General features: G+C 38.8%; 2 protein-coding genes across 3 annotated transcripts in view; both read left to right on the top strand.

Moving 5' to 3' along the window:
• Positions 1–16,394, top strand: part of LOC100670710 (nebulette) — a 90,018-nt gene extending 73,624 nt beyond the window's left edge. The window contains exons 15-21 of the mRNA XM_064283219.1: positions 1,588–1,698; positions 1,924–2,034; positions 5,505–5,609; positions 7,096–7,188; positions 10,672–10,764; positions 14,190–14,324; positions 16,296–16,394. Of these exons, the coding sequence (XP_064139289.1) occupies positions 1,588–1,698; positions 1,924–2,034; positions 5,505–5,609; positions 7,096–7,188; positions 10,672–10,764; positions 14,190–14,324; positions 16,296–16,394 (747 nt within the window). The remainder of the gene's footprint in view (positions 1–1,587; positions 1,699–1,923; positions 2,035–5,504; positions 5,610–7,095; positions 7,189–10,671; positions 10,765–14,189; positions 14,325–16,295) is intronic.
• Positions 1–22,552, top strand: part of LOC135231273 (LIM zinc-binding domain-containing Nebulette) — a 429,820-nt gene that overhangs the window by 385,032 nt on the left and 22,236 nt on the right. For both annotated transcript variants that reach the window (XM_064284903.1, XM_064284904.1), the window contains one exon: positions 19,810–19,981. In XM_064284903.1, the coding sequence (XP_064140973.1) occupies positions 19,810–19,981 (172 nt within the window). The remainder of the gene's footprint in view (positions 1–19,809; positions 19,982–22,552) is intronic.

Here is a 22,552-nt window from a genome sequence, read left to right as displayed (position 1 = left end):
ATTGAGATTTTTATTTACATCTTATCTAAATTCAGAACATCACAAATAAGTAAACCAATATTTACTTTAGAGCAGAAATCTTACAAATCTAGATGATGTCAGCATAATAGGAAGTCACTGGGGAGAAATTTAATCAAATATAGTAAAACTTTTTCTTGTTCTAGTAAATTTTTATTGAAGAATGAACATACGGGCAAGTTCACATAAAAGTGTGCATCTTGCTGAATTTTATAGTCACTAGTTTTTAAATGTGACAAGAGTGTCTTAAAATATGTTATGTCTGTGTCAGTTATGACTCTTTTGTAAGTAGCAGATAGTCCAAATCAAGTTTGGTTAAGCAAAGCAGATAATTTTATTGTTCTTAGACTAAACGAGGTCCCTGGGTGGCACAAGCAATTTGTGATTGGTTGCTAACCTGAAAATTGATGGTTTGAACTTACTCAGAAATGCTGTGGAAGAAAGGCCTGGCAATCTGCTTCTGTAAACATTACAACCAAAAAACCCCGTGGAGCAATTCCACTCTGTAACACATGGAGTCACCATGAGTCAGAATTGACTTGACAGCATTGGGTTTGATTTTTGTATGTGTGTGTGTGTGTGACTAAACTGTATAAAGAATAGAAGTAGGTTTATCCTTAGGCGTGGCTCAATCTAGGGCTCAAACAATGTGATCAAGATTTGCTTTCTTTCTTTCAGTTGTCAGGCAGGCTTTCTACTCGTATTTGCACAGAAGGTGTCAGGGGTTACAAGGGGCTACATCCTTCTTCATTCATGTCCGACAGGAAAGATGAAGTCTTTTCTGATGGCTCCTATGGAAAAAGAAATGTTTCCATTCCTGAGCCAGTCATGATGGGTCAGGGTTGGGGTATAATGATTTATTTAAGCCCCACAGGGCCCAACTGCTTGGACCAGTCCCATCCAAGCCGGATGTTTTAGAATAGGAGAGCAGCGAATTTCCCAGTGGCAAATCAGGGAGCTGTTGACAGGGGAAGAGGCTGTGGATTCCAGGGAAGCAACCAACAATTGCTTATCACAGAGCAAAGGTTACGATTTTACAACCACATTTTACTGATATTTATCAATTATGTTATCAATACACCAAAACAAAGAAACAACAACAAAAAGAACCCATCACCGTCGAGTCAATTCTGACTCATAGAAACCCTATAGGACAGAGTAGAACTGCCCCATATGGTTTCCAAGGAGCGGCTGGTGGATTCGAACTGCCGACTTTTTGGTTAACAGCCAAGTTCCTAACCTCTGTGTTGCCAGGCTCCTGTTGTCAGTATATCAATCACTAATTCATCAATTTCATCATATTAAATATAAAATTTTCCCCTTGGCTAGCTCTGATTTTTCCCCCCTTAATTCAGATTGAGAAAAGATTTCTGATTACTTGTGAAGAAGTCACTCCAAGTCATGTTCCTACCACAAGTTAAAATTCTAGTTCTGTAGTTATAAAAGATGTGAGGGTCCAACTTATCCCCAGACAGAAGACAAGGTCCTGATGTCAAATGACATTATAGTTTTTCAATGCAATTTTTCAAATTGTTGTAGAGTTCTAATTGCATGTTTTATTTTGCACAGAAAGACTATAAAAGGGACCTGGAGACTGAAATTAAGGGGAAAGGCATGCTGGTGGGCGCAGACACGCTTGATATCCAGAGAGCTAAGAAAGCATCTGAAATGGTCAGCCAGGTAAGAAAGTATCTGATAGAAACAACACAAAACACCAGATTGTATGTAGAAAGAGTATAAAGGTGACAGTTATGTGAATGTGCAGTGTAAATAGGAATTCCCACGTTCGAAATGATTAATTTGCAGACATGTCATATCCACATGGTGGCTTTGAAGATTCAAATACATAAATATCTACATTGCTACATTAGGCAAAGCTCTGAAAAGTATTTTCTGTTTTCTTAGAAAGAATATAAGAAAGACTTAGAAAACGAAATTAAAGGGAAAGGGATGCAAGTGAGTATGGATATCCCGGATATGCTTCGAGCCAAGAGAGCATCTGAACTCTATAGCCAGGTTGGTGGAGAACGAAGGTATTCAGAATAATGTGTTCTCGTATCCAATCACTATGTGCTTTGTGTGTCTGTATGATTTATATCCTTTTGAGGGCATTACATTCAAAGTCTCTGCACTCAATTATAAAGGAACGATTGGCCAAACCTGATTAACCTCACCGATGAGAGGGACAACCATTGTAGCTTCAATTCAACAGACATTACTGAGGGCCAGAGCCCCCTATTGGGGCCCCCTGTTTTGAGTTTAGGAACATTTTGACCTTTTTCTTTGACTCCATTGCATGCTTGGATCTAATACTCTTTGCTCATACATTTTGCAGAAAAATAATTATAAACTGCTTGTCTTTTAAGGAGCTCTGGTGGCGCAACAGTTAAGCCCTCTGCCGCTAACCAAAAATTTTACAGTTTGAACCCATCCAGTGGCTCCCTGGAAGAAAGACCTGGGGATCAGCTTCCATAAAGATTACAGCTTAGATAACCCTATGGGTCAGTTCTGCTCTGTAACATGGGGTTGCTATGAGTCAAAATTGACTTGACAACAACAATATTTGTCTTTTACCCATTTTATAATGCATATTATTATTAAAATAATCAGTCCCAAATAAAACTAACAGTGGCTACAACTACAAAAAGTGAAATTTAATACTAACTAAAATTAAGTGAAGAATTAAGTGTTTTTGGTAAGATTTAGATCTGCCAAGTATACCCTGGCAGATACTCTTTAGGAAAATGGGATGTGGGAGAAAGAATGGCTGCAACAGAAAACATTCAAGGAAAGAAGAGGTTACTTATAAAATCTGATTTGGGCAAAAATATTCATGTGGGAATCATATCTTCGCTATTAAATTTACATGGAAAAGAATCAGTCCCAATGGAAAAAATAGTAAAGGAGAATGAAATAAAATGGAAATGGTTATAAAAAATCAACCAAGGGATTAAATTTGATGAATGGACTTCATGCTGAAAATGATTTTTAACAAAATTTTACCTAACTTGTAAAAATTCTGGTTAAAACATAAACCAGGATAATAAATATCCATTGGTTCAAATGGGGGCATTAGGATGGTGGGGTCAAAATATCGAGGGTGTCATTGTCTGCTTCTCCTCGGATGAGACAGCAGTTGGGATAGGGCCAAAGCTCACGTCCATCTGTCCTCAGTACATCAGGTTGAAACATGGGCTCAGAGAAATTGGCTGTACCAGATTGGCAGAAATAAAATCCTAGATAAATACATGAAACGGACAAATTGCCATCTGAGTCAGTGGAGAAAAGTTGCTATCTGAAGAATGCTAAGCTCATTCATCCATTCAGCACACATTTCCTGACAACTTGTTTATAGATGCAGAATTAGACATGACTTTGCCCTTGCGGATATACAGCCAAATTTAATAATCCAAGTAATCGTACAAATATAATATCACAAGCCGTGAGAAATACTACCAGAAATTAAAACTATCAAGAGTGAAGACTTGCCAGGGGAAGATTTCCTGCTTTAACTTAACGGTGTTGTATGTTTTGGGTGTAGCACAAGGGTACGTCTGATTTGATGGGATTTTAATCAGTTTGGGAGCCGTGGTGGTACAGTGGTTAAGGGGTTGGCTGCTAACCAAAATGTTAGCCGTTTGAATCCAATAGCTGCTTTTGGAAACTCTGTGGGGCAGTTCTACCCTGTCCTATAGAGTAGCTTTGAGTTGGAATCAACTTGATGGCAATGGGTTTGTTTGTTTGTTTTAGGATGCAATACACTATGGAAACCAGTCTACTATTTCCACCTGGTTACGAACCAGGGACCTTTCTTGTGTGAGGCGAGTGTGTACCTTTTGGGAGCGCTGGTGGCACACTGGTTAAAGCGTTTGGCTGTGAACTGAAAAGTCGCTGGTTTGAACCCACCAGCCACCACATGGGAGAAAGATGTAGCAGTCTGCTTCATAAAGATTTAAAGCCTTGGAAACCCTATGGGACAGTTCTACTCTGTTCTGTAGGGTCACTATAAGTCGGAATTGACTGGATGGTGGTGGCTTTTTTTTCCTTTTTTGTAGGATACAATGGACTACGTCAGAGGCTGTAATGATGCAGCAGTGCGTTCTAGCATGAGTAGTCACCTTTGTCAGCAGGCAGCAGTGTGTCATAATAGTTAGCTTCACTGACTTCGGAACCAGACAGCTTGGATTTAATCCCAGCTCTGACACTTACTGGCTAGTGCCTCAGTTTCCCCATCTCTAACATGGGGATAATAACAGTATCTGCTTCTGGGGCTGATTAAATGAGTTAGATGTGTTAAGTATTTTGACCAGAGTGAGATGAGAACACTGAGGAATAATTACGTATTACAATAGTAAGTGCTGCATAAGTGCTGGTACTACTGTGAGGAAAGGAGTCCTGGTGACTTCACAGTTAAGCACTTGGCTGCTAACCAAAAGGTTGGTGGTTCGATCCTATCCAGTGGCCCTGCAGGGGAAGGACCTGGCAATCTCCTCCTGTAAGGATTACAGCCAAGAAAACCTTATAGTGAAGCAGTATCTACTCTGTCACATGGGGTCGCTATGAGTGAAAATTGAATTGATGGCACCCAGCAACAACAACACTATTATAAGTTAGTGCTCAAGTTGCATAAAGTTGCATCAAGGCTAATAGTATATATTGTTGTTGTTGTTGTGCACTGTTGAGTCAGTGCCAACTCATAGAGACCTTGTAGAACATAGTAGAACTTCCCCATAGGGTTTCCAAGGCTGTAATCTTTACAGGAACAGATTGTCAGGTCTTTTCTCCTGTTGAGTAGCAGGTGGTTTTGAACAGCCAACCTTCTGCTTCTGCTTAACCATTGAACCACCAGGGCTCCTTCACAGTATTTATTAAACCAAAACCAAACCCATTGCCATCAAGTCAATTTTTTTTTTTTTTACTCATAGCAACCCTATATATAGGTAGATAGAAAATTGAGATTTTTATCTTAACTACAAAAATGTTAGTACCTCTCTCCCTAAGCTCCCTGATCAAATGCATGTTTCTCTGAAGTAGGAAGCGAAGCATAGATCCAGAAGCATGAAAGGAAGTAGCGATAGATAGCCAGGTTACTTGGAGGAGCTATGAGGCCATGTCGAATAGGGACTGCCCATGAAAGAGAAGGTCCTAAACTTGGAAAGAGCATAGTGGTCATGCCTCCAAGGTGCTTAACTGGAACAGGGTAGGAACCCTGAAGAACCATGAACCATCTCTACTCTTCCTGAGTACAGATGAAGTTGCTCTGCTGGACTGTTTGCCTACTCCACTGGCTTTTTATTCCCTTTTCTGCTGTCGAATCAACAACTGTTTTGTATCATAAACAATTTAGAGCCTGTGGTATGGTAGAGTTGGAAGAAGCAGTATGTTATCTTTTTCTTCCACTCTCCCTTTCACTAACACACATACAATGCATATGCATATACACACACATAGAGTTTCAGATTCATATTAAATGTTTGTATTTTTAGAAAAAATATAAAGATGAAGCAGAGAAGATGCTTTCTAACTATTCTACTCTGGCAGATACTCCTGAAATTCAGAGAATTAAGACAACTCAACAAAACATTAGCGCAGTGAGTAGCCATTTTTTTCTTTTCATTTGCCTCCTTGGCATTTTATGTTTTGTAAGAGGAATTTTTATTTTTCCCTTGTCTGATTTTTTGCTGATTTGCTTGACTTTTCTGTCAAATGTATTATCTTTACTTCTTTAAAATAATAAGAATACCAAATGTTCTTACAAGTTACAATTTGTCATGATTGTTTTGAAATTACTAATTCAAATTTTCCCCTCTGGTATCCACCACAGTTATTTTTAACTGAATTTTAAAATTTAACTCAGGAAAGAATTATAATCTTCTGCACAGATTTTACTTTGAAGTTGAAAATAGTCCTATGAAGTGATTTCCTTCCTGATTATTGATTTTTTTTTGCATTGATAATCTGTGAATTTACTAGTTCATAACCAGTTCCTAAACTTTCATATTTTTATTACAAGGAATAGAAATTTGATCAGCACTATTAAGAGATTGGGTCTACATTTGATGGATGTATGAGCTTTCAAAATGATAAAAATTGACTACACAGCCTATATTTTAGTGTAGGGCTAGCTCAGTCATTTAGCAGTTAAGCAGCTGTCTCGTTGTAATTTAAAGTCTGTTAAGTTAGAGGACTTTGGCAATCTTTTTCAAAATTATTGGCAAGCCCCAGCCCTCAGGGAATGGAGTCAAGTGTAGCAGGTTCCTCACAGGGAGGGCCATGCAGTGGCAAGAAATGAAAAGTCGTGCTGGGAGGATCAGGGAGGCTGTTCTATGCTCCACTTTTGTGACTCCATAGTATTCCTGATTTCTGGCTTCTGGAGGAAAACTCTCCTGCAGTATCCCCCACCTCCTGCTTGGGGCTCATTGAATTACCAGCTGTCAGAAGAGGAAATAGTTCTGTCCTCATGTGCCTTTCTGTTTTCCTGTAGAGGGCTCTTGTTTTTTGTTTTGCTTTGCATCTGGAAGGAGTGGGTTTTGGGAGGCGTGGAGAGACGTGGGAAGGTTAAAGGTAAGTGGAGGGTGAGGAAAATAGACTTTGAATTAATGATGTCTACAACAGAGCTGTTATTTTCTTTGATGAGAACAAGAACATCTTCTTGTTTGGAGAGTGGCAGTTACTTAAAATTTCATGCTGTTTTTGGATTAAACAGTAACTGCCTAGTGACATTTTGTAATACATGTTTTTTCTTATATGTACCTATGGCGTGTCTTTATATTTGATGAAAGAAACCCCTTCTAAGTTTGCCACCCTATAGTCTCAGAGCAAATGAATCTGTCGTGAACTAAGTACCAGTCACGTTCGAGAGTAGGTACTAGAGGGTTACTTGAAGGAATATGGAATTAAAGTTGGAAATTTATTTTCATAATGTATTATCTAGTTATAACATCAGTACTCATAAATAGAAGCTGTATTCGCGTTACTATAAAACTTGTGAAATTGCCCTTCTTTTATAAGAATTTGCCCTAGGACTTGAATTTCTTATAAGCCTAGAGTTATTCTTTCCCTTCTCTTATAATAAAGGTATTTTATAAAAAAGAAGTAGGAGCTGGCACAGCAGTAAAAGATACCCCAGAGATTGAACGAGTGAAGAAAAATCAGCAGAATATTAGTTCGGTAAGTTTTTTATAGCATTAATTATCCTTTCCCAAAGCAAACATAAGCTAGATAAATGTTACTTCTTTACTTAACTGGCTGCATTTTTCTTTTATTCTTCACTCTATCGAAATGGTATTTTATCAAAGGTCTTTCAGAAAGAAAACTGTAGCCTTGTTCCCTTTGAACCTAAAGCAGTGTTTCATTTTGATATATCATGGTACATAAGAGATACATCATTTTAATAGTATAGTAATGATATCTATGATTAGATCTCATCTCCTTGAACAGAATTTTAGCTGTACTAAATGTTGCTGAGAAACAATAAATTTCAGTACTTTTCCACAAGTTGGAAGAAAGAAATTTTACCCTGATAGAATGATTAAAGGCCCTAGGACATATAATGGTGGCTTAAGTGAAAATTTAGATTTAAAGAAGAAGATAGTACTCGTTCTTTTTACCCCATGTCAGTCACATTTCTGAGTTTTCCGTTAGACACATTTTTCCTTGTGTTTCTGCTTTCCAGCTCTACTTCTGCTTTTGCTGGCTTCTGGCAAAGAAAAATGCACACCTTGAGTATCATAATGTTATTTGTAAAATAACTTACCCTCCAATCACCTTTAAAAGAGCCCTAGTGGCACACCAGTTAACTGCTCAGCTGCTAACCAGAAGGTTGGTGGTTTGAACCGACCCAGTGAATCCTTGGGAGAAAGACCTGGCGATCTGTTCCTGTGAAGATTACAACCTGAAAAACCCTACAGGGCAATTCTGCCCTGTCACGTGGGGCCGCTATGAGTTGAAATTGACTCAATGGCACCTAACAATGACAATAATCAACTTTGGGTTGGGGGTAGGTAGGGTAGAGAAGGTGCTTAATGTTATGACTAAGAATTCTTCCATTTAGTGCTTGACATTTAAAATGGATAATTACTACTCTTACCGATGGGCATTTTTCTATGTACATTTAGTATATTTAGTTTCTTACTGAGGAGGTAAAAGGAGTTCATTCCATAAACCCCTTCCTGGATCCATCTCTTCATCTTTACCATTGGAGGCAGTGTCTTCCAGAACCTTCCTTGTAGTAATCCAAGTGTAATTGTCTTGATTAAACTCATCTGTCAATAACTGAGATAGTTATACAGCATCCTAAGGATATGAGAATGCACTTGTGGAGACAGAGCAGGAAAGGCAAGGAGGCAAGGCAATGCTATAGATAAACATACTTCAAAAAGGAATTTACTTTAAAAAAAAAAAAAAACCTTCAGAATACTAGGTGCAAGCAAATCTCTGTAGCATGAATGAGACTCTTGAAGAAAGGACGAGGCGGAGGACTGAGAGGCTCAGGATGTTCATGAGGGCAATGACCATTCTGATCCACCAGGGTGAGAACTGTGTCAGGCAACAACACTCAAATCTGGTAATTAGTTTGGGATGGAAGTGTAGAATGTTTGTGTCCTTCATTCTCAAATGTTACTATTTGAAATGAACCCATCAATGTACTGTGATATAATGTTATAAATGTTCTGTAGTGTGCAGTTCTCTTGCCTACAGTGAAATGATTCTGCCGTTTTGATTAGTTTTGAGTTGTATGAAAAACAAAGATGCTCATCTTTAATCATGTTTAGCGTCTCATCCGAGGAAAATCACATAAAGTAGCACAGTATATCATTTCTCCTTCCAGCATCGCACTGCCTCTTTTAGCAAACAATAAATGCATAGTTCTGTATCTCTATGAGGCTGTGCCATAAACTCCTGCTTAGTATTCAGATGGAAAGTTGCCCTTTCAAGATTAGCTAGATCTGTCAAACCAAGATAGGATTCTCTAACATTTAAAGACCCCGACATTTCCCACCTCCAGAGTACAAGCCTTTTAGCTATTAGATTTCTCAGTTAAAAACTACTTCTTGAATTTTATTTAGAGTTATCCCATCTCAGTGAGCTCTCAGTTTAACTGCTTTAGATCTGGACTAATACCAATACTGTTACATTAAATCCACAGATACTAAGATACAGGTGATAGCTACGACATTTAGATACTGTTTCTTTATGTCAGCATGGATTTCAACTTTAATCATTTTAAATGTTAACCAAAAAATCCATTACCATTGAGTTGATTCTGACTCATAGTGATCCTATAGGACAGAGTAGGACTGCCCCATAGGTTTTCCAAGGAGTGGCTGGTGGATTCGAACTGACGACCTTTTGGTTAGCAGCCCTATCTCAACCACTGTGCAACCAGAGTTGCATTTTAAATATTACCGAGTTCTAAAACTTATTTTGTGTAGATTTAGGCCTTTGCTAAGTTTCAACATATGCCTCTTATGTCTAATCAGTAATTCCATATACAACCCATTGCCATCAAGTGGATTCCAACTCATAGTGACCCTATAGAACAGAGTAGAACTGCCCCGTAGAGTTTCCAAGGAGTGCCTTGTGGGTTTGACCTGCTGACCTTTTAGTTAGCAGCTGGAGCATTTAACCACTGTGCCACCAGGGTTTCCATAATTCCATTTTTATAAATATATATAAAATGTCCTTTTTCTCTAATCCAATTTTGCCTGAGTTAGCTGCCATCAAGTCAACCCCCAACTCATGGCAACTCCATGTGTTACAGAGTAGAACTGCTCCATAGGGTTTTCTTAGCTATAGTATTTATTGAAGTAAATCATCAGGTCTTTCTTCTGGGGCACTGAATTCTAAGCATATTTAAAATACTACCTGATATAACAGTGTTACTAATGATTTCACAAGTTGAAAGAGCTGATTCTTGTCCCATACATAACAGTAGCTGGTATTGCCATTTGTCTGGTTGATCATCCTACAATTAGATCTGAAGTAGGAAGCTTTTGAATGAAGTAGATGCCAGGATATAGGTGGACTTTACGTAATATGATTGTGTGGGTAGAAGAGTCTCCTGACTTTGGGGCACTGACCCTTCTTACAGTGATCAGGCCACAGTGGCCTGTGCTTTTAGTGCATTTTCCTGTACCTCCCCTTTTCTGTCCTTTTATTGTGATCGCTTTATTATTTCCCTTATTCTGGATTATTTGTACCCTCTCAGTCAGATGAACAATGTCCCCAAGACTCTATAGCAAACTCAATTTGACTTTTGCCTTTAAATACAGAGCAAATTTTAACTAACATATTACTACATAGAAACTGCTTTTTGGATAGAAAAATATAAATCATTATATTATATAAAATAATTTCTAGGGTTTCTTGTGTATTGACCACATGATGAAATTTATTTTCATAAGCAAAGTTAGCTTATTTTAATTAAAAAACTCCTATAATGGACAGGTGAATGGATATGAGTATCTTTGCACTTTAGGATAAAGGGATCCTGGAAGCATCAGATAAAATAAAAACTTGTGTTCCCATTGAAGGAAAATTAATGTTGGAATTCAAAATTCAATTATGTAATAGTTACAAATGAAGAATCTTAATTAGTTATTAAGCCTTGTGCATAATAAAACTGACATTATATTCTTATAAATTATGCAGGTGAAATACAAAGAAGAGATGAAACATGCAACAGCCATTTCTGATCCTCCAGAGCTAAAGAGAGTCAGAGAAAACCAAAAGAACATCAGCAATGTGTGATCATATTACTTTAAGTATTTTCTTATTTTACTGGATGACAATATATAATGAGGGAATGATACCTGTATAGGTAAAATTCCACCACAGTGAATACCATTACAAGAGGGTTGTTCTTTAAAGGGAGTGATAACATTTCACACACTTTTACGTCCTCCATTACACTCAGCCCAATGCCTCAAATGCATTCATTGATATAATGAACATTTTACTGAATGCTTATTCTGTTCTAATTCTTGGGATTCAAAGATGAATGAGATATAGCTTAAGGTTAGGGGCTGTGGGTATCTCAATGCTTCTAGGAGAAGCACACGTAGTAATAAATACAGTGTTTTAAGCATTATAGCGAAAATGATTATCTATTGAGTGTTTACCATGCTTTTTAAATACTCTGCATGCAGTATCTCATTTAATATTAAGAATACCTACCGTAAAGTGCTGTGGAAATGTAGAGAAGGAAGACGATGTCAGTGGGAGAGATGAAGAGACTTGAAGAAAGAATTTTTTTTTTTTTATTGTGCTTTAGGTGAAAGTTTACAGCTCAAGTTAGTTTCTCATACAAAAATCTATACACGCATTGTTATGTGACCCTAGTTGCTATCCCTGTAATGTGACCGCACATTCCCCCTTTTCACCTGGGATTTCCCATGTCCGTTCAACCAGCTCCTGTCCCTTTCTGCCTTTTCATCTCACCTCTGGACAGGGGCTGTCCATTTAGTCTCGTGTATCTACTTGAACTAAGAAGCACACTCTTCACGAGTATCATTTTATGTCTTATAGTCCAGTCTATTCTCTGTCTGAAGAGTCGGCTTCGGGAATGGTTTTAGTTCTGGATTAACAGTCCAGGGTCCATGTCTTCTGGGTTCCTCCAGTCTCAGTGAGACCATTAAGTCTGTCTGGCCTTTTTACTAGAATTTGAGTTTTGCACCCCACTTTTCTCCTGCTCCGTCAGGGACTCTCTGTTGTATTCCCTGTCAGGGTGGTCCTTGGTGGTAACCGGGCACCATCTAGTTCTTCTGGTCTCAGGCTGATGGAGTGTCTGGTTTATGTGGTCCCTTTTGTCTCTTGGGCTAATATTTATGGAGAAAGAATTTAACATCTGAGTTAGAGCTTGAAGACATCCTAAGGTTTGGGGTAGATTAAATGAAGAAGGGCACTCCTCGCAGAGTAGACCAAATATATTCAGGATCTAAGGCCTGTCAAGAAAGAGGAGTTTAGTGTGTTGAGTGTTGTTGTCAGTTGCTGTCGAGTCGGTTCCAACTCATGGTGACCCCATGTGTACAGAGTAGAACTGCCCCATAGGGTTTCTAAGGCTGTGACCTTTTAGAAGCAGATCACCAGGTCTGTCTTCTCAGCCACCTCTGGGTGGATTTGAACTGCCAACCTTTCAGCTTGTAGTCGAGCGCTTGGTGAAAAGTGGCAGGAGATGATGATAGAGAGCTAGTTGTGATACATATTATAAGGAGGTAGTATGGACTCAAACATACCAATAATCATGAAGATGGTGCAGAACCAGGCAATGTTTCATTTGTTATACCTAAGGTCGCCATGAGTCAGAGCTGACTCGATGGCAACTAATAATAACAACATGAACAACAACAAAAACCATGGAGTCCCACAGTGTCCCCCAAAATGGTTCTTATACCATTATGGTATTCAAGATACTAGATTTAGTGATTAAATTGCTTTCGTATGTGCCTTCTTTTAAAGGAAGAGTTACTGACTTTCGGTTTATGAGAAAAGCATAAAAATCCTTTAAAATGACTTTCTTTGAACATAATTGTGAATTAATTTATGGAATGAAAAAATACTATGAATAACAGCACTGGCTATGACATGTAGGAAAAAAAAAACCAAAACCCATTGCTGTCGAGTCGATTCTGACTCATAGGGACCAAAAAAAAATAAGTGGTGTGCAAATGGCAGAAATTTGGGAAGCACTGAAGCAATGGGCAAGAACATGGACCTTGATGTCTGACTGTTGGTTTGATTCCAGCCCCAGATTCTACCTTCTGTGTATCTTTGGTCAACTACCAACTACTCCCAGCTTCAATTCCCTCATCTATACAACAGAGATTAAAGTATTAAATGAGATATTGCATATAAAGCACTGTGCATATTTATATAAAAAACTTTTTAGTTTTTATGGTATACAACAGAGATTAAAGTATTAAATGAGATATTGCATATAAAGCACTGTGCATATTTATGAATGGATGAATGCAAAAGATGAAGTGTCTACATATCAAATTTATGTCCACAAACTTACATCCGCTAGACATTGGCTACAATAGTTTCTCTACATCAGTCATGCTGTTCAACAGATCTTTCCCCTCTGATCTCTATCAGGAGGTATCTTCCTCTGTACCTTGCCATCAATGGGGATTACATTGAAACTTGCCTCTCTTTAACTCAATCATTCCAGTCACAAGAATCTGTCTAAAGTCTCAAACCACATACCATGACCCAAAGCCACACATCGAGAAAAGAGGTCATACCGGAGTATATCTGGCCTTTTTTCATTTATTTTCTAGGCTTACCGGACTTCACTTGCATGTTCACTACTGTGAGCATATCTCAAGTCCATTTTATCTGCAGGCCCCATAGGCCTTGTGATTTCCTGCCAAAAAAAAAAAAATCCCTAACGCTAAATTTAAGCTCCAAAAATCATTAAGACTATCCCTGTGGAGTTTCATATAATGGGATTTTAACCTCTAGCACTACTTTTACCTGTCAAAAATTTATTCGACTGCCATGGCATTCTGCTTCTCTGCATGAAATGCTCATTTATTTCCTGGGGTATTATGAATTTGCTGTGAAAGCAAGCACAAGTGATAGAGTCCCATCCACCCAGCTAAGAAGGAACACCTGTCTGCAGTTGGTCAGGAACATTTGCATAAGGCTAGGTCACAAGGCAGGGCTTCCAGTGTTGTAACTCTGTAGAGAGGGGGACATGGAGGCTCAGGGTTTCTTTGTAGAGTGACCATCTATAACTAAAGTGCAGGCATTGGACTTGTGTGATCCTCTTTTCCAGTGATAAGAGAGTACAGAATTATTTCTCAAATATAAAATAGTACATTTGTTGAATGTTGCTTTAGTGCTATGAAGAAATGAATTCACAGAAGGGAGAATTCATTATTACTGAAAAGATCAAACTCAGGGAGGCCACAATACATGATACAACTGGAAGACTGTCAACTCAGGTATCGTTTAAAACACCTGGAAAAGAAAAAGCTTAGAAGCTGGGCACATTAAGGTGATGCAGTGTATTAGCAAAATATATATTTTTCAGTGTACAATCCTAATGAAAATTTTAACTAATGAATGCTCTGTAGCCATGTGACATTTCTTTCAATTTGTTCCCATGTATTGTATGCATGTATTTCCCTTAAACCCAAACTCTCTTGTGCCTTGTCTTCTAGCTTCAGTATAAAGAGCAGCTCTACAAAGCAACGCCAGTAAGTATGACACCAGAGATAGAGAGGGTGCGGAAGAACCAGGAGCAGCTGAGTGCGGCAAGTTGCTTCCGTTTTTCCTTGTATTATCAGACATTACGTGTATTTATTCTTTAAAATGTTCCCTGAAAAGCCTTAAATCCCCTGTATATTTGGATGCTACTTTTCATGTTCGCGTATTAAAGGACATGCGCTGTCGTCCTCTCACATGAACCCAGGGAATTTGGGACTGTGTTGCTATAATTAAGTATTTTTGTTTAGTCAGGAAATCTTCCTAATCAAATGGGTGGCTCTTGTCCAAAAGCAGGATGAGAAGGCAGGAAGGGACAGGAACTGGTCAAATAGACACAGGGAACCCGGGATAGAAAAAGGGAGTAAGCTGTCGTATTGTGGGGTTTGCAACTAATGTCACAAAACAATATGTGTATAGAGTTTTGAATGAGAAATTAGCTTGAGCTGTAAACTTTCACCTAAAGCACAATAAACAAAGAAAGACGGAGCGTGGCCGTCCCCTTTTCTTATGGCTGGAGCCGTCATTTGGACCGCAAAGTAGAAGGTACCTGTGGAGGATGGCAGCACAAGATAGATGAAGCCCAGGCCCCTGAGGATTGTGAAACTGCCTTATCAGTCCTCAACTGCCTACCAAGGCTTTTACATGAAAAGAAACAAACTTATTTTTTGTTTAAAGAAAATCTCCCTAAAAATCTTCCCTGTGCCAGGCATTGTTCTGGGCACTGGTTTGCAAAGGTGGATATAACATAGTTCCTGCTTTCAGGGACCTCATAGTTTAATTGGTGAATCTCTACAAGTACATCCAAGTGAGGCCCTGAAGATTAGTGGGTCAGTTGTCAATCTCTCAACACATTTGTCCAATCAGAGAAAAATTTATATGTTGAACTAGGGCAAGAGGAGTAGGTATGACTGGGTCATACCAGACATAGTGTCAGGGCAGGGAACCTTGTAAATAAAATGGAAAGCATTATTCAGCTCTCATACAATGTACTGCTACTAAAAGCAATAACCGTTAGTAATTATGAAACACCTACACTGTGTGCCGGGAGTCCCTGAGTGGGTAAATAGTTAATGTGCTCGGCTGTTACCAAGAGGTTGAACGTTCAAGTCCATGCGGAGGTAGTTCGGCGATCTCCTTCTGAGAAATCAGGCATTGAAAACCCTATGGAACACAGTTCTACTCTGATACTTATGGGGTCACCATGAGTCAGAACTGACTCAATGGCAAATGGTTATACTGTGTGCTAGATCTTCTGGTAAATGCTTTCTGTGAACCTATGAGTCAGCGTTGTTCGTTTCTCAGCTTCGTAGATGTGGGAAATTAAGACTTGGGTAGATCATGGGACATGCCTAGGGACCACCGCTGGTAAGAATAGAGCTGGGCTTTGAACCCAGACCTCATGAAGTCCAGGAATTCTTTGCAAAAGTGCCTTCAGATAGTTATTTTCCCCGTTTTGTGACCCTTTTATGGAAATTTTACCAATCTAAACAATAGCCTCTTCTGCTAAAACTAGTAATTTTGAAAGACTTCACAATTTAAGAAAGAGCGAGCTCTCCTGAGTGGAGGAGAACTTCCGGCTCATTACTGCTTTGTCCTCGTAGTGTTCCTGGAAGGTGGCAGGAGTTGGGAGTCTTTAGCTTCTTTTGAAAGATGGAAGCTCCAGGATTAGAAAGAGAGTAAATGACCTTCTGAGGAGGCCACACTGACTTCGCTGTCATTCTCTTTAAGGACTTCATTCTGGAGTTTCTTTTATAGTTTGCTTCCTTGTATTTCCGTTATTTTTATTCGTGGACTTTGCAGTTGATTTTATATTGAACACTAAAGTATTTGTTGAAAACTTGGCTTTAAGAAGCACAGCCAATGCTTTGTCCTTGCTGAGTTGGATGAGTCGGAATCCAGGTGTAGAAACTTAGGAACAATGTGCTCACCTTCAGGAGGTTGATCCATATCTACTGTGAAAAAAATGTGTCAAAGATACGGTTAATTTTGAGGCTCATCCTTTGTGATACATAGGTGGGTTCATTCCACTCTCTATTAAAATTCTTATTTATCCTCCATAGGTGAAATACAAAGGAGAGATTAAACAGGCAACTGCCATTTCTGACCCACCAGAACTGAAGAGAGTTAAAGAAAACCAGAAGAATATCAGCAATGTGTGATCTTCTCAGTAACTTTTTTGTTATGATATCAAACATATTGTCAACATGTATTTACAACATTTTCATAACCTTGTGTTGACATTCTGCTCTCAACTGACCAATGGTTTATTTGAAAGGTTTATGATCTTAGGTATCGTGCATACAGTCAACCATTCCCCGCTTCAGAGTTCCCAGTTGAACACGCATATGATTTTCTTTCTAGACGTTATTGTGTATCCCTCTTCAAGGGGTCCTGGTGTTGCAGTGGTTAAGAGCTTGGCTGTTAACCAAAAGGTCGGCAGTTCAGATCCACCAGCCGCTCCATGGAAATCCCATGGGCCAGTTCTACTGCGTCCTATAGGGTTGCTATGAGTCACAGTTGACTTGACGGCAATGGGTTTGGTTTGTTTTTTTCTTGTCTTCATGGTTGTAGTTGCTGTGGTTCCCCAAAGGGAGGCAGCAGTGGCGTCTGGCATCTTGGCCTTGCAAATACACTTTTCCACTCTCTTTCCTACCTGTATGTGTTCCTGTTCTCTGGTCTCTCCCCACCCCACCTCCTCAATCCCAGCTATTATTACTATATTTTTGGTTGATGCCCAAGGAGAAATTATAAAGCTTGCATAGCTGAGTAAATCATAAGGGACAAGCCCATTTTAGGAGTACTTGATAAGGGGCTGGCAGTTTTTACTTAGCCACCAACTCCTGGCCTGCTCTAACTTCCCCCTGTTTATGTAATCCGTGGATGTAGTTCTCTGTGAGAATCCTTTTTGAAGTCATTAACATATAGATTGGGTTCTTCGGAAAAGGAAATTTGCAAATCTGTTAAGTTGAAAGAAATGTTTTATTGGGCAAACCTTTAAAATCATTTGACCAGATTATGAAGCAAAAGCAGTTTATTGTTTGGTACTTTTCCTAACAACTATATTTTGGAGATGTAGATGCTCATCTTTTCCTGATATATTTAGAGTCACACTTGACATGACCCTATTCTGCATAAAAAGGGACATGGTGACTGGGAAGAAGGAATGGAGTATTGGGAAGCATGCTGGCCTTTTTTTTTGCATGACTATTAACAACAAAAAAGGAAAAACCAAACTCACTGCCGTCCAGTCGATTTTGACTCATAGCGACCCTATAGGTCGCTTGACTATAGTAACCAATTTTACATGCATCTTTAACGTATTTCTACCGTATTTAATTATCAAGAAGCCACTATAGAACTTTAACATTCTGTATGAGCCGGAGTACCTTTAAGTAATATCCATGAAGAAATTTCCTATCAAAATTCTTTCTAAGTATGACCTTTTGTGATTTAATGCTTATTATACCTTTATTGGTGGCACAAATGGATAAGCACTCGGCTACTTCTTGAAAGGCTGGTGGTTGGAATCCACCCAGAGGTGCCTCGGAAGGAAGGCTTGGCAATCTACTTCCAAAAATTCACAGCCACTGAAAAACCTATGTGCAGTTCTAATCTGAAAACCATGGGGTAGCCATGAATTGACTCGATGGCAACTGGAAAATAAATGGCATTATTGACACCGTAGTCGTATATTTGAGTACGTTCACAGTAATTTGGATACATATCATTTCTATTGAATGAGTTTAGGTAGATTGATTTTAAGATGCAAGCATTCTTAAGTATGACTAGAGCTCAGACAGTATCTGTCCCTTCTCTCCCCTCCCCTCTACCACCCAGTTCCCCAGTTTTCCTTCCTTGGTTAACCCTTTAAAACAAATATTATGAGACTGTTATTTTGTTGAATTGATACATAGTGCTTTATCTTTTGTTCTCTGAAATGATAGGTTTATTATAAAGGTCAGCTGGGCAGAGCCACTGCTTTAAGTGTAACTCCTGAAATGGAAAGAGTAAAGAAGAATCAAGAAAATATTAGCTCGGCAAGTGGTTTATCTATCTTTTTTTTTTTTAAAAAAAAAAGCTTTTAGAAGCTTACGAATAAAAGCTGAAAATTTAGGACTATCAAAAAGGATGTGTCCTTTATTATTTTATTGTAGAACAAGGAGTCTTTGAGTGATGCAGGTGGTTAATATGCTTGGTTATGAACTGAAAGATTGGAGGTTGGGATCCACCCAGCTGTGCCTCGCAAGTAAGGCCTGGTGATCTACTTCCAAAAAACGGCCATTGAAAACCCTGTGGAGCACAGTTCTACTTTGACACACATGAAGTTGCCATGAGTCAGAACTGCCTGGATGGCAACTGTTTTTTTTTTAATTCTAGAACAAAATCTAATTTACCAAACAAGTTACCCAGGAAATAAAGTGTGTTGCATATGTTTCACACCACCGAGAAATCTTGAAAAAGTTGCATAATTTTTATATTATAATTGTCTTGGTATAAATATCTTCTACTATTTACTTTGCAGGTAAAATATACCCAGGACCAAAAACAGATGAAAGGTAGACCAAGTCTGGTTTTAGATACACCTGGTCTGAGGCATGTCAGAGAAGCACAAAACCATATTTCAATGGTAGGGTCCAACCAGCTCTTTCTTCTCATGACTGAAACATACTAAGGAATGGCACAACCAGTGTTCCATGGCGTTAGCTCACTGTTAATCTGGATGACTAACAAAGCATGAAGATGTGACAGGCTAGTCCTTTTGATGGGACTCTCTAATCACGCTGAGATGTATGAAAGTATTGAGTCTAATAAAATCATTTTTCTCAGTGATTTTCTTGTGTGTTTTTATTTCTAATGTGACCACTATGAATGTGTTTTCTTCTCAGTTAATTTTAAGATGGAGTTTGGTGTGTTTGCATGTTGCGAAGAATGTGAAAAATGTATTTTTAATAGTTTTATTGAGATACAATTTTCTTACCATAAAGTTCATCTGTGTAACGTATGTAATTCAATGGTTTCTAGTATACTTACAGAGTTGAGCAACTATCACCCTAAGCCAATTTCAGAACATGAAAAATATATATTTTAAAGTATGTTTAATTGATTATATGTGACTTTCTTAGTGTTTTTTTTTCTTAGTGTAATTCTTAAATAACACTGTTTTCTTGAAAGAATTGTATAATAGTAGTTTATCACTTTATTGCATCTTAAAGGTTAAGAGATAGGAAATTGATTTAAAGTTTATTTTAGGAAGTAAAAAAACTTCTGACTGATGTACAGGTTTATATATAATTTCAAAGAGACTCTTAGAAACTGTAAAAAGCTATGATAATGATTAAGCATGTTGTGAAAATACCAGCATTTGATTTCTGATGCAAGGAAGCTGAAGTTTCTGACATTGTATTTGGAATAGTTGGAAAAGGTGTATATAATCTCCATGTAACTAGTGGATACCACTTTTCACTTTTTCAAAGTCAGATATGGAGTCGGGCAACCGCCACCCTAGTCCTATTTCAGAACATGAAAACAATTAGGAAATTTCAGTTTGAGTTAATATGGTTCTTCCTTTTCCAGGTAAAGTATCATGAAGATTTTGAAAAGACGAAGGGGAGGGGCTTCACACCTGTTGTGGATGACCCTGTGACTGAGCGAGTCCGGAAGAACACCCAGGTTGTCAGCGATGCTGCCTACAAGGGCGTCCACCCTCACATCGTGGAGATGGATAGGAGACCTGGCATCATCGTTGGTGAGCTGACCGTCCTCTCGGCACCTGTGCATCATCGAGAAGGCGATGCTTGCCCTTGCCCTTGCCCTTGCCCTTGCCCTTGCCCTTGCCCTTGCCCTTGCCCTTGCCCTTGCCCTTGCCCTTGCCCTTGCCCTTGCCCTTGCCCTTGCCCTTGCCCTTTCCCTTGCCCTTGCTTAGGATGAGGATCCTTAGTCATTTGGCTCCTCTTTGGTGCTTGATGTGGTGCCTTATTGTAGTAAGTTGGATGGGATTCATGGCGTTCATCAGGCATCACCGCAGATCCCCTCTATTGTTGCACATTCTCTGTCTTTCGTAGTTTTCTGGTCTCACGGATGTTCACACTTGTTAAAGGAGCCAGCCTGCATATCAGACGTGGGTGCTAACAGTGACTGAACAGTTATTTTGTTTTCCTTTAGCTTCTGTACTTGATCAGTGCAGTTGTACTGCAGAAATTGTGTGTGTGGGTGTCAGAAATAACCACGTTATATTTAGATCCTTTCACCACAAGTAGACTTGCCAGAGAGATTCTGATAGTACTCCGCAATATGAATAGCTTATATTTTCTTGAGTATTATTTCTGAACTGGAATAATTGAGAGTTGTCTGAACATCCCATAACTTACAGAGCAGCCTTTCATTCCTGCTATCTATAAGTTCCTTATAATCAGTCATTGGGAATCTTAGGAGGATAGTGTGAATGGTGGCCGGGCTATCAGCAAGGAACATACTGAATGTTAAAAGAAGTTTAAGGTAGGGCTAGAAAGGAAAGTTACTGATTTTTCAATATATATTCTATAATTCATTCTTCCAAATGACTATTGTCTTCCTCAGAGCAGTTAACCACTGAAATCTGTAGCTAGTTCAGTTAAAGAATATTTTTGGTAACTGGCTATACCTCTCAGTAATCTCAGTGCTAGGTTATATTCATCTTCAAAGATAAGAACTTCTTTTTCAGACGTAGTGAAAGGCCATTTAGCGGTGAGTTTGGTGAGGAAAGTATGTGTTTGACAGGGTAATATCTTCATACAAAACAAGGGCACTAAGGTCAGGGCACTAAGTTACTTGAGTGATTTCTAGAGTGACTCTAAAAGTATTTCCAGGAAGGGATTCCAATCATATTTGTAGGCAATTGGTAGCTTTGCTAATCTTCCCAAGGTGATTTGTTTAAAAGGATCACATTAAGTTAGATGGATGAGTTGTGGTGTTTTCATTGAAAGTCACACAAACTTAGAGTTTCATTGCTTTGTACTCATGCCTTGTGAGTGATAGTGTAGGGGATCCCACTAGGGTAAAACTGCCGAAGTCTTACCCCAGGCTCCTACCCTAACCAGGTGGCAGGAGCGACAGTGAGTTCCTGGCTATACACCGTGAGATTGTCTAGATTTTGGGCTTCAGGATTCAGTGTTTATAATCTTTTGAGATGGTTTAAAGAAAATATATAAGATGTATACTTAAACATTCACTTACTGGGAAATCCCAAAGTCAGTTTCTTTCTTTTTATTGGGGGAAAGTGTTTTCCATTGAAGACTTGCCTATGAAACAACAAAATGTACATTCAACAAACATTAAACCCTGCAGTGAGCCAGGTACCACACTAGGCATGGCAATAGAGATTTAGAGATTTTTATGAGTAATTCAGGCTAAGCCAGTTTGTACTGTATCTATTTTTGCTGGAGGCTCTGAGACTTATTAGTTGTGAGCCCTGGTGGCCCAGTGGTTAAGAGCTATGGCTGCTAACCAAAAGGTCGGCAGTTCAAATCCACCAGCAGCTCCTTGGAAACCCTATGGGGCAGTTCTGCCCTGTCCTGTAGGGTCACTATGAGTCGGAATTGACTCAACAGCAATTTCTTTTCTTTTTGTTAACTTTGGCCAAGTTATAATCATTGTGTGCCTCCGTTTCCTCATCTATAAAACAAGGATAATAATAGCATCTACTTTAGTATATTATGAAGTTAAAATGAGTTATGTTATAACTTCAAATGATTCCTGGCATATGGTAAGCTCTTTATGCTATTAATTATAAACAGATAGGCAAATGTCTAGTTTCAGTTTACTGATTAATTGGTTTTACTCCCACTCATTTTCTGGCCACGTATCCTTCACTAGGTTCTTATTTTCCAGTTGTTGAACACCACCGCACAAATCATTTTAGGATTTGATGACCATTAGTTGGAGGCACTAGTAAACTTAGCTGTTATTAGATTTGGATTTTGCCTCCAATTTTTTTTATTTACAATAGGAGCAGTCTCATCATTGACGGCAGCAGTGAACTAGCCTGTGCTCCACCGAGTACCTTGCTCATAGCACTTTTCCCATAAAAGCATCTTCTGTGAATTAGCTTGCACTCACAGATGTGAATATTAAACTCAGAATGGAAACTGGGTTTGCCACTTGCCTACCTCTCAAATATTTGTTTCTGTTATAGGACAGAAGTTTTGTTTTCTCAGACAGAAACTCCTCAATTGGTCTATGATTTACTCAAATGCTCTTAATCAGGTATTTTAGTCAGACATTTTAACTTCTCAGTGAGTAGAGAACAAGAGTGATTTAGAGTTGAGGGGATGCTGTAGAG

Source organism: Loxodonta africana, chromosome 4 (assembly GCF_030014295.1).
Source record: "Loxodonta africana isolate mLoxAfr1 chromosome 4, mLoxAfr1.hap2, whole genome shotgun sequence".
Lineage (NCBI taxonomy): Eukaryota > Metazoa > Chordata > Mammalia > Proboscidea > Elephantidae > Loxodonta > Loxodonta africana.
This window is presented reverse-complemented; position numbering and strand designations above follow the sequence as displayed.